At 39.8% G+C, this 11958-nt stretch overlaps 1 protein-coding gene across 1 annotated transcript in view; it reads right to left on the bottom strand.

Annotated features, from left to right (window-relative positions):
• Positions 1-5099: 5099 nt before the first annotated feature.
• The window catches only part of CDC37 (cell division cycle 37), a 19710-nt gene continuing 12851 nt past the window's right edge, over positions 5100-11958 (bottom strand). The window contains exons 4-8 of the mRNA XM_015813916.2: positions 11622-11737; positions 8575-8697; positions 8195-8377; positions 6355-6426; positions 5100-5617 (exon numbers count right to left, since the gene is read on the bottom strand). Of these exons, the coding sequence (XP_015669402.1) occupies positions 5468-5617; positions 6355-6426; positions 8195-8377; positions 8575-8697; positions 11622-11737 (644 nt within the window). The 3' untranslated portion in view covers positions 5100-5467. The remainder of the gene's footprint in view (positions 5618-6354; positions 6427-8194; positions 8378-8574; positions 8698-11621; positions 11738-11958) is intronic.

Genomic DNA, 11958 nt, shown 5'->3' with positions numbered 1-11958 from the left:
GTTAGTTTCCACCCGTTGCTTCTTGTCCTGCCTTCAGGCGCTTTGGAGAATAGCTTGACTCCCTCTTCTTTGTGGCAGCCCCTGAGATATTGGAACACTGCTATCATGTCCCCCCTCATCCTTCTCTTCGTACGAGGGGTGACATGATAGCAGTGTTCCAATATCTCAGGGGCTGTCACATAGAAGAAGAAATCAAGCTATTCTCCAAAGCACTGAAGGCAGGACAAGAAGCAACGGATGGAAACTAACCAAAGAGAGAAGCAACCTAGAACTAAGGAAAAATTTCCTGACAGTTAGAACAATTAATCAGTGGAACAACCTGCCTCCAGAAGCTGTGAATGCTCCAACACTGGAAATTTTTAAGAAGAGACTGGACAGCCATGTCTGAAATGGTATATGGCAGCAGTGACCCAGAGGCAGCACGCAGAGCCCTTTCTGTGGGCACGCGCACCATCGCCCCAGCCTTGCCTCCCCCCGTGGCCCCCTCCTCACCAGCAGCCCTCCCCAGAGGAGAGTTGCCCCCGGGTGCGGCCCGCGTAAAGCACCGCAGCCAAGGACATGGCAGCCGGGTGGCAGGGACAAGACTCTGCCCTCATGCCTCATTGTGCGCAGATGATGCTGTGGGGCGCGGGCGGAGGGTGTAGCCACTGCAGGGCTACCTGGGCAATCTGCGGTGGGCCGTGGAGATGGTAGGTGGCCCTGTGGGTGGGGCGGGGGCGAGGGGGTGGGGCAGTTTTTGGGCACTCAGTGTCTAAAAGGTTTGCCATCACTGCACTGTTTCCTGCCTGGGCAGGGAATTGGACTAGATGACCTCCAAAGTCTCTTCCAACTTTATTACTACTACTACTACTACTACTACTACTATTTCTCACATATTTTACAACCTTTCTTGCCACAGTTATTAAGTGGCAAGGCTACTAGGAGTAAATAAGTGAGAGTATATGAAAATACAAAGAGATTTCCTATGTTTTCATATGCATAACTATACAATAGTGTAAGGTGGAATACTATAGCACTAACAGCCTTAATAGCATCCATTCCCATTGTGGTAATAACCCTAATTTAAAAGATAGGAAGAATTTTTAGGTTTATGAAATTCAATTAAAATCTCAGCAAGGCATCGAGAATTATGAAAATTGATGTACTCCACCATGTTAAATTATATTTTGTTATTCAATTATATTAACTGAATTATAGATTATAATGTAATCCAATTTATATATATTACTTTCTTTTGTGACCAGGCTCATTTCATCACCGTTGTTTGTTTGTTTGTTTAGTTTTTTCTCCAGAAACTTATAAATTGCACATCTTCCATAGAAAATAAAATCACTAGAAAACCTGATTGAGACTTAGTTATACTGCAGCGATTCACTTGACAACTGTGGCAAGAAATGTCATAAAATGGTACAAAATTCACTTAATAGTTGTTTCATTTAGCAACAGAAATTTGGGGCTCAATTGTGGTTGTAAGTCAAGGGCTACCTGCACCTGGTTTTTTTTTAAAGAGCTAGCTTAAAATGCTGCACCAATATCCCATGAAAAACCAAAATATAGACTATTTGATCCCTCAGGCTCCTATAACATAAGCTACATAAGTCAGTGAATTATATTTTTTTAAATTTAAGATATAGTAAAATAACACTGATTACATCCATTTTCCACCATATTTATAGCAATATAAAAGGGTTCTGTGTTGCAGACAGAGAAATCAAGTTTTTTCCATCATAAATCATGTAGAGCAGTGGTTCTCAACCTGTGGTTGGGGTCGATCGACCATTTCACAGGGGTCACCAAGCAAGACTGTCTGCCATTTTTTTTGACCGCCATTTTTTTCCCCCTTTTCCGGCGGGTGCCTTACCTCCCTTGGGCTGGGCCAGCTGGTGGTCAGCCTGCTCCGTCTCTGCCGCTTGCCAGTTACGCCTCGGCCGGCGCAGGGGGCGGAACCACGCATGTGCGGTGCTCCTGGGCAGGGAAAGTCCTTGACTTACGACCGGTTGGGTAGTCCTCGACTTACGACCGGTTTAGTCCTCGACTTACGACCGGTTTAGTCCTCGACTTACGACCGGTTGGGGTCGCGGCATTAAAAAGGTTGAGAACCACTGATGTAGAGGCTATATACCAAAGGCGAATTGTCAAATTTTGTTAACAGAAAGTACTGCAGCAGACTAGGTTCATATAATGCGTTTCTCCAAAATGTGGCTTAGCCTGTAGTACAAAGCCAACCAATTGCAATTGATTAAAAAATTATGTATAAGAAAATTGTGAGTTAGCATGTCATATCATAGACTAAGTTTGAGTAACATGCAAATCTGTTAACTGTAATTTTCAAAGCTATGACTTATAGAGAAATAAATTATATATATATATATCTAGTTAGAATGACAATAGTTTACTGGTTAATGTATTTAATCAAGGAAGATCCAGTTTCAAGTCTTCAGCAATCAAAGAACTGACTGGTTGACACTGATCGTCTGATTGGTTGACAGTCACTCTTTCAGTCAAAGCACACTGAGGAATAAAGCTATTTTATCTACCTTGCATAGCAGTCTTATTATTAAAAGGCTTTTTCTTTGCTACCATTTTAACTACTTAAGAGGTTTGCTCAATTTAAAAAAGAAAATGTAAGAGGCAAATAAGATAGGCAGACTTATTAGCAGAACTTGAGATTAGGGAAAAAAGGCTTTTTTTTTTTTTAACCTGTCCTTGTCTAATTCCCTGATAGAATCAAATTAGGAGAGGAAATTACTATGTCTGTGCAGGCTCAACATTTCTTCTCCAAGCAAATACAGAAAGGAAAGGGTTTGGTAGAAGATCCTATAACCTTTGTCGGTTGGCGGACCAGAGGAAGAGGGAGGGGGAAGCATTTTACGTGCGCATGGGGCAGTGAGCACATGCGTGCCGCAAATGGGGTGAGGCTAGCTCCTGCGTGATACTCACTAGCCCTGCCCCATTCTTGCATGACTCAGCGCCTTATTTCTGTGCTCAGTGGTGGCCGTTTTTGCGCCTTACAGCATGGCAGCGGCCCATTTTTGTGCCCTGCGGTGCAGCGGTGGCCCATTTCTGCACCCCACGGCATGGCAGCGACCATTTTTGCACCTTGCAGTGCGGTGGCGGCTTGTTTTTGCACCCCGTGATGCAGTGGCACCGCTTTCATGCCCCAAGCCGCTATGGCATCCCATTTTTGCACCCTGAGGCTCAGCGGCAGCCCGTTTTTGTGGCCCGTGGTGCGGCATCCTGTTTTTGCGCCCCGCGGCCATGGTTCTAGCACAAGCAGGGGCCCACAGGTTGGGGACCCCTGCTGTAACCCACCCCCTTGGAGGCAGTTCTCCCGTTAAGACTTTGTTTCACTTTCTGCCTGTTGATGCTTTGTCTGTTCTTCCCTCTGTGAACAAGATATACTAGCAGTCTCTAGGCATTAAGTTCAAACCCACACCTCACAACCTCTCGGACCTGTCATAAAATTTCCTGTATGAAGTGTGTTGACTGTTTTAGAGGTCTTTCTGAGTTACAATTAAATAAAATAACAAAAAGGGAATAAAAGTTATAAATTCTTCATTGATAGATCTTCATGCTGTTCAAAGATGTAAAGCAACAGACCCCAAATTTTTCCACGTACCAGAGGAGGCGTGGTTTCACATGTTGCCTACATCCTACAGATGGGACTTCACTTGTTTGTGCGGCCCAGTTTCTGGTATGCTGCGGCCCTTTGCTGGTCCACGGACCAGGGGTTGGGGACCCCTGGTCTAAAGTACATAATGAATGAAAGTCAGTTCCTTGCAGGTGAAGGCAGTAGGAATTTATGTTTACAAAAGGTTTTGTAAAGGGTCTAGGTCTAGGACAACTCAATGTGGCCAGCTTGTCATCGCCTGCTTACCGCCATTAGCTCGCTACTGCCAGGTTGCCTCTGCCAACTCACCACCAAGCTGCCACAGGACAACTCTACATGGCCAATTCGCTGTGGGCTGCCAAAGGAGAGCTGGGCAGGTGAGCAAGTGGGCAAAGTGTGAGCGGCAGCGGCTTCCTAATTTAACTGCTGCTGTGCCGAACTCCGGGCTATTCAGAATTCAGCCTGTTTGGCAATGGAGGGGGGGAGGTGACAGCCAGGGGCATCCCATTTTCACACCTGCCACAGGCCATATATTGGTGGCAGTAGGTGGGCCATTCGGCAGTGGTGGGCAGGGCAGGGAGGCCGCAGTGGCTGGTCGTGTCCCATTTTCACACCCTCCGCCGCATCGAGCTCCCGGAGCTGTCACCCACCTGCCCAGGTCTCTTTCTGGTCACCTGCAGTGAGCCGTCCCCAGACCAAGTTGGCTGTGTGGAGTTGTCCTGTGGTGACTTGGTGGCAGTGAGTTGGCAGAGGCGACATGGTAGTGTTGAGTTGGTGATGGTGAGCTGACTGCGCTGAGTTGTCCCAATCCATTTGTAAAATGTTAACCAAATTGGAATTTATTTCAATGACCGAGGTTTAGCTAATTATTCAATTGTTCTGTATCAATAATCATACAAAATTGGGAATATGGAAATAGATCACAATCATATGAAACTACAACTAAAGGAATAGTTGGATTTTGGGAAAATGCAAGCAGGCTCAGCTTTTTACTTCAAGGTTCTAGTGCGGTAAGCAATATACTAGTAGCACTTCAGTATTATTTTTCTAACAACTGATTAACAGTAAAAAGGTAGGCTAAAAGAAATTTTTCTTTCAGACAGGCCTGAGAGTTCCTGTAAGGCAAGGCAAAGTATAGCAGACACCCAAAACCACGAAGCAGATAGTCTATTAGATCGTTTCAATAAAAAGCCAAATATAAAAGATATGCCCCATGGTGGTTAAAGCTTAAAACGTATCAAAGACATTGCCTTGATTGGTTGTTCATGCCCCCATTCAAACCAGGACAGTCCATCCAATGTTCACCTACATTTACAGGTTTCAAGAAGATGCATTTTCCAAAGCTGTCAAGAAATCTCAGATGCTAAGGATTGTATCTTGGATGTTACACACCACACCCATTCCACTCTTCAAACAACTTGAATTGCAACTAAACGAAATGAATAATTTGAATCCATGTGAGGTAAATACAATGGCCAATGACACCATATCAATTTCAGCTATTTCAACCTTTTTATTTGCTCAATAGCTTTCATGGTTGTCAAACAAAAAGATAGATATTAATAGCACATTTGTAACTAGAACACTGACTTGCATCACCACAGCAAGACAGAAGGTGGAACTGCTATGCCAGCTACTCTGAGCCTGCATTATGGTGCGTGGACTCCCCTGAAATCTTGGCTTCCAATAGATAACAAAGCTGTACAAGTTGGGAACTGTTTTAACAAGGTGAGGAAGCAGCTCATACAATCATAAAGTGTCTAAATGTGTAGAGTACATCATCATTGAACAGATTGGTGTGAAAGGCTGGACAGAAGATAATGGGGCAATCTGCTTTATAGACACATGGCCAAGGCTTCAGGGATTTTCTTTTTCTTCCTCAGAGCTCTTCTTCTTAACTTCCTCGTAGACACCTTCCAACTTGTCACCCTTTTCTGCTCCTACTGATTGTGCATTTGGTACCCACAGGCCGGAATCAATACATCGCTGCATATGGTATTTTGCTTCCTGTAAAAGATACAAAATATATACTGCTGAAGGGCTATATATTGCACATTAGATATCTTAACAATTCTAATTAACTCATAGGGGGTTCCTTTTGCTTCCAAAAATTACTGTAGAATCTAAAGTTTAGAAAAATGCTTGAAAAAATACTTCGTGGTAATATCTTTTGAAAATAGCAAGTATAATCTCAAAGAGAAAAATAATTATGAAGGCACACAAGCAATAGTGCCAAAATTAGCAGTTTCTGATTTCAGTAAACATACTGGTCCAGCTCATAAAATTCAGCTATATTATTAAGTACTGTGTCCCAACATAGAGCTATGGAAAATTCTAAATCAATAAATTGGGTACTAATGAACAAAAACCTGGAGGCAGAGTCAATATCCCATCTACCCAAGTGGAAGAATACCTGAATTGAGATTGCTCTCTGTCAAAGAAAGCTTAACCAAAATAAAAACTACTGATTACATTACTGGTTTCCATTAAATACAGCATTTAATTTGCATAGATACATATCAGAAATTGAGAAGAGTGAAGCTAATCAAGGCTCTTCAAATTTACAAGGCACCTGGAGAGTTAAATAATGTTAATTTTATTGTGCCTAATTATCTTCAAGCAACTGGTCATGCAAATATATAAGAAGAGAAACTAATATTTCTTGGAAGTTATCTGGAAATAATATTCTGAGGCATGGAGAAAATCTGGAATCTAATTCTAAGAGCAGTTCCATGGATACTCACAGCAGGATCCATTTTGCTGATAGTATCCTGAAGCATCTGCACATCTTTCACATCAAAACATTTCTGAAGTTCCTGGCCAAAAAGAAAAAAAAATATGATAGCAAGCAAAGGAAAGTATCTGCACACAATACATTCTTAACATTTGTAACAATTGTATTAAAAATTGAAGACAACAAAGCAGTTTTCTCTGAAGCATGAGAAAGTGTAATTATAAGGAAAGAACGTTTTCCAGTCTGGTATTTTTGCATTTACTGTTTTACAGAAGAAAAGTCTCTTCAAAAATACAAAAGTTGTTACTAAGTTGTTGTTTGTCCCAAAGGTGCTTTTTCAAAAGGCAACTGGACTGTTTTTCCTTGAAGACAAGATCCAGATATTATTGGCCACTTTTCACTGGCAAACATACCCATTCATTTTTGTCAACCAAGAGTCTGTATTTGTCTTGGGTGAGCAGACAAAATAAATTTTTGATATTTTGCATTTCAAAAGGGTTTTTTTTAAATCTCTGGATTTTTCCTTAGGCATTGGGGCCAAGATCTTAGAAAATAGGTGGTAGATACTGGCTGCCCAAATATGTCTTTTGTTCTTGCCATGGTTTTGTTGGGAAACTTTTGTTTTTATGGTTGTATGCTGCAGTTTTATGAGTTGGGAGGCCATATAAATCTTTAAACATTGAAAAGATGTTTTAAATTAAAAGCCTGCAATACTAAACCACCTAGAATTTTCCGTCAGTGTCTTCTTACAAGTGAGTGGCAACAATTATGAGATTCTTCAACAAGGAGTTATGACTGATTCTCAAGTCTGTTGAATATTTTTTTTACTATCTGAATATTTGGGGGGTAATTTAGCCTTTGGACATTACAGGCAATATGTAGGATTGGATTATTTTTATAGGTTATGGCTGAATATTTTAAATGATTTTGTGTACATTTTTGCACATGTAGCATATACTGCTTTTGAAGGAAAAACATTTCCAGTCATAGGTAAAAATGAAATACTAACACAGAAGCTGTGAATGCTCCAACATTTGAAGTTTTTAAGAAGATACTGGATAGCCATTTGTCTGAAATAGGTATAGGATTTCTTGCCTGAGCAGAGATGACCTCCAAGATTCCTTCCTTCCTTCCTTCCTTCCTTCCTTCCTTCCTTCCTTCCTTCCTTCCTTCCTTCCTTCCTTCCTTCCCCTTCTCCTCCTCCTCATTATTATTATTATTATTATTATTATATTATTATTCCTCTCTTCATGAGAAGAGCATCTAAAGAATATTTTTTCCTTTTATGCTTTTGCTAATACTCTGAATTCATCCTTAGAAATCCTGTTACAGGTGCCTTCTCATGCTGAAGTGCAGTAAGGGCTCCCTGAGAATTGCCCTATTCAGTGGAAAGTTCCTCCCATTGAGCTGAAAAGACTTTTTTATTAGCTTCATGTATCAGACATATTTTCATTCTCCCAGGATATTTATCTTCATGTTATTGCTTTATATCTATTTCTGTACTATTTTTGCTTTTATTGTATGCCTTGCACTTATAATCACTATTTTAGTTTCATTTTAAAATGATGAAGAACACTCTACAAAAAAAAAGTACCCAACAAATTTGATCTGATATGGAACTAATTTTGCCCCAGATACATGAGTAAATGAAAACCACAGTTTTGCAACTGCAACATCAGTTATATTTTTATTTCACATCATAGTAGCAAAAGGCAGAAAGCAAAAGATAAAGCAATTTGTTCTAAATGTTTTGTATTTGTTAGTTATTCAAATAGGCAAATATGAACACATGGTGAAACAAAAGGATCATGTAATTCTGAAAGAGGCACTAGCTTCCTTGCATTACTCACTTGTGGGAGAGATTCATACACATCTACAGGATCAAGGCCCCCTGGCCCCAGCCGTTTCTGCCGCTCTTCTTCTTCATATTCTTTCAAAGCTCTTTCAACACGTGCCTTAGCCCGGTCCTGCACTCGGACCTTGAAGGATTCCAGTTCATCATTAAAACCTTCCATATACTGCTGGTCAGCTGTCTGAATGGAGTTTAGAAAAAGAATAGGTGATTCATTCAGCAAGACTGCACATATCAAACAATAAGATTTTTGGACTTCCATAATCAAAAGTCATTTCCTGTGAGCAAGGTTTTGCTATGAAAGAAAAGATGCTTAGTTTTTCTTTATCCTCTTTGCATTTCTGACAGTAGGCTTTCTCTCACCTGTGTAAGACTCACCTTGATTTTACCAAAAAATTGTCTGAAACAAGCTCTAGGATCAACCTTCAGGCTCTTAGCCAGCTCTAGAATGAACTGCATCACTATGGTCTGATGGGCTACCTGTTGCATCAGGGCATGTTTCTGGGGAAAATAACAAAGATGTATTTCAGCTTTAATGATTCAGAACAAATGTACATTTATATATTTTCCCCAAATGAGTTGTTCTAGGCAGCTTATAAGATACACAAGGGTATCAAAAATAATTGTGGGAGGCATTCTATGATTTTTAGAAGGGCATCCAAGCATCATAGAATTTTTCAGACTTCTTTGTAGGAGGTTTGAGGAAAAAATTGACTTCAGAAGAACAAAGATCTTTGTTTCTCTTTTTGAACTTTGCAAAAAATATCTGATGCTCTCCACTCTGACATCAAAGCTGAGACTGAGAGCATTCTGGATATGCAAGACTAAAAATCTCTTACTATGGTGTTAGCTGTTTTAAATAATGCCCCTCTCATTGGAAGATAGACTGGGCCCAAAACCCAAAACAGCATAAAACCCAATTCTTTTCTTCTTCCATCATAAGCACAGGAAAGTGCTGGATTCCCATATCCTCTGAACTGGAACCCTTTAAGAGATAGGATCTCCTTGTTGTGCTCTTAGCAGCTAAAAGAACCCAGGAGTGCAATGGCTTAAAAAAAAAAGACAAAAAACCCTAAAAGCAATACTAATCTAAAAAAATTCAATCTCTTTTACCTGCAAACCCTGGCCTAATGCTACTGTGGGATGTTCTAACAATGTGATGATGTTATAAATCATCCCTTTTATATGTTGCCAACAATTATGACTCAAAGGCAAAACATAACCTAAAAGTGGTACAATGATTTTATTTCAAAGACAGGCTATGTTACATAGTTGAAATGGTCAAAAAATAGCCTAATCCCAAACCACAAGTAAATATATCATCCATCACCCTTATTAATTTATTTAATTTATTAGCTGCTCAACTCCAATGGACTCTGGGCTGCAGGCAAAACTAGAAACAACATAAAAACAACTAAAAATATTAAATCAGACAGGCCAGATTAAAATGATCAAATAAAGGACAAAATAAAAAAACAAAACGGGCTTTAGATAAAAAATAACTACCAACCATTGGCCTGGGACCAAAACAGCTCCTCATATATCCAGGCCATATAGAACTTTAGAGGTAATAACCAGCATCTTGAATTGCATTCAGAAGCTAATTGGAAGTCAATGCACATCTCATGACAGTGGTGACACATTGGTATACCAAGAAGTGCTTATTACTGTTCACACAGCTGCATTTTGAACCAGCTATAGCTTCCAGGTGGTCTACAAGAGCAGCCCCATGCAGAGTGCAATGCAATAATTCTTACATTGCCCTTGAAAATGAATTGGTAACCAGAACAAGCAGTTAAGGTGTCTCGTGATTCTAACAATCTGACTCAGTAAAACATTTAACTGCAATGTTTTTGCACTGCTTTTACTTTAAAGTGATTTAAAATTTTGCATAGTACTGCAGTCAAAAATTGACACATGTATATAACATAAAACCACTGGCACACCAGTTGCAGTTGGGCAAAGGATCTGTTAGTTTGCAGTTACCTAAACATCTGATAATAATTCTAGCTCAAGGAGAACTCCCAGATTACAAACCTCGTATTTACATGCATCTATATTCTTAAAAATCAGATTTGTGTCAGCCTGGCATATAAGCATATTTACATTATACGTTATGACTAAAATTGTTAGGAATGTGGCCACAGAAAAACATTTCAAAGCCATCAATATTGGACTTATCTTCACTCTTATACTGTTGGTAAAGATATTTTAACTCTATTTGGTTTTTAAATAGAGTTAATTCTCCCTGAAATGTTCATGGTTTTGAATTCTTTAGTGTTTTCTCTTCTAATTCACTGCTCTAAGAACTCAGGTAAAATCCATTCTTACAATGCAACTGCAGCCTCTTGCATTATCAGCACCTAAAATCTGCTCCAAAAGGTCCAACTTTCTAGATCAGGGGTGTCAAACTCGCAACATCACCTGACATGTCACGACGTATTGCGACTTTCCCCCCATTGCTGGAGCTGGGATGGGCACGGTTTCAGCATGATGCATCCGGCCCATGAGCTGACAGTTTGACACCCCTGTTCTAGATCAAATATTGACTCTATGTGGAGGAATGAAAAGGGGAAGGGGAATTATGTCATCCACACTGGAGGATAACACTGGATTTCATTCCATTTAGAATAAAACATTATTAAGTAACTACAACAAAATAGTTTCAAATCTCTTTTTTCATAGACTCCAGACAAAGGATACCAGCTAACCCAAAATGTTTCATTATAAAACTCATGGCATATTGTCTTCTTGGTCATGCATGATTTCTTCTAATTTTTAGCATCATACTATTTTCATATGTCAAGTCTGTAACTTCAACAAATGAATGAGAACATCCCTGAAGCAAACATTTTCCTCTGGGCATGTAATCTGGCTGCCAGGTTGCAACAAGTGACTCGGCAAGCCTCGACTACTGTACTTATCAGACACAAACTAAAAATTGAAATAATTTTGCCAGGGGAAGCTAATCTTTTGAAGCAGAATCAGATGTTTAATGAACAGTACACCAGCCATTTATTAGGTAACTATAAACAATAGTTGCAGATTCAAGAAAAAGGAAAGCTGGCAATTATTGGTATCCAAATAATATTAAGTGTGCTATTTGAACATAAGTTAAGGAACAAATTAGAGCAAGGTTGTTAAAAGCTTGCCTTGCAGTAACCAAGATTTTCAGTGTTTCTTCCTAATTTATTTTGAAATAGTAAGTCATAAATGCTGTTGATTTGTATAACAAAGTAATTTCATAGAACTTTGTAGCCACTACATACAAATTATTTGGTGCCCAGAGAGAATTCTTCGGCACTAGAAGAGCATGTTGCCTTTCATACAGTTCAATGATCCAGATCTGTTTGTTTAGTTTGATAGACAAAGCCTATCATTTTCATCCAAAACTCCTGGACAGGTTCCATAGGCTTTACACTCACCTCTTCTACTTCTAGATCAATACACCAGATGACTAAATAATTGGCTGTCTCTTCACAAACAAGATGTGGATTATCAGATAGGTATTTCTGACTATCATCCCAGTGCCGCAGCATTCCTTTAGAGCAAAAAAATAGCAGTGTCAAATCAAATTCTTTCCATGTCGTGTAAAGAGAATAATTTTCCCAGCCAGAGCTTATACCAAAATGTGACATGCAATAGTGGAGAATATATGTAGCTTATAGGGTTCTTGATGTTCTCTGAGCTTGATGGGGAAGAGTGCACTTAAGGCTGCTTGCTATAGCAAGCAAAGGTCAAGAAAAAGGGCAAACAGCCCTA

Source organism: Protobothrops mucrosquamatus, unplaced genomic scaffold (genome assembly GCF_001527695.2).
Source record: "Protobothrops mucrosquamatus isolate PMUCROS unplaced genomic scaffold, P.Mucros_1.0 scaffold202, whole genome shotgun sequence".
In the NCBI taxonomy this organism is placed as follows: domain Eukaryota; kingdom Metazoa; phylum Chordata; class Lepidosauria; order Squamata; family Viperidae; genus Protobothrops; species Protobothrops mucrosquamatus.
The sequence above is the reverse complement of the archived record's forward strand: the minus strand, read 5'-3'. Positions and strand labels throughout refer to the sequence as shown.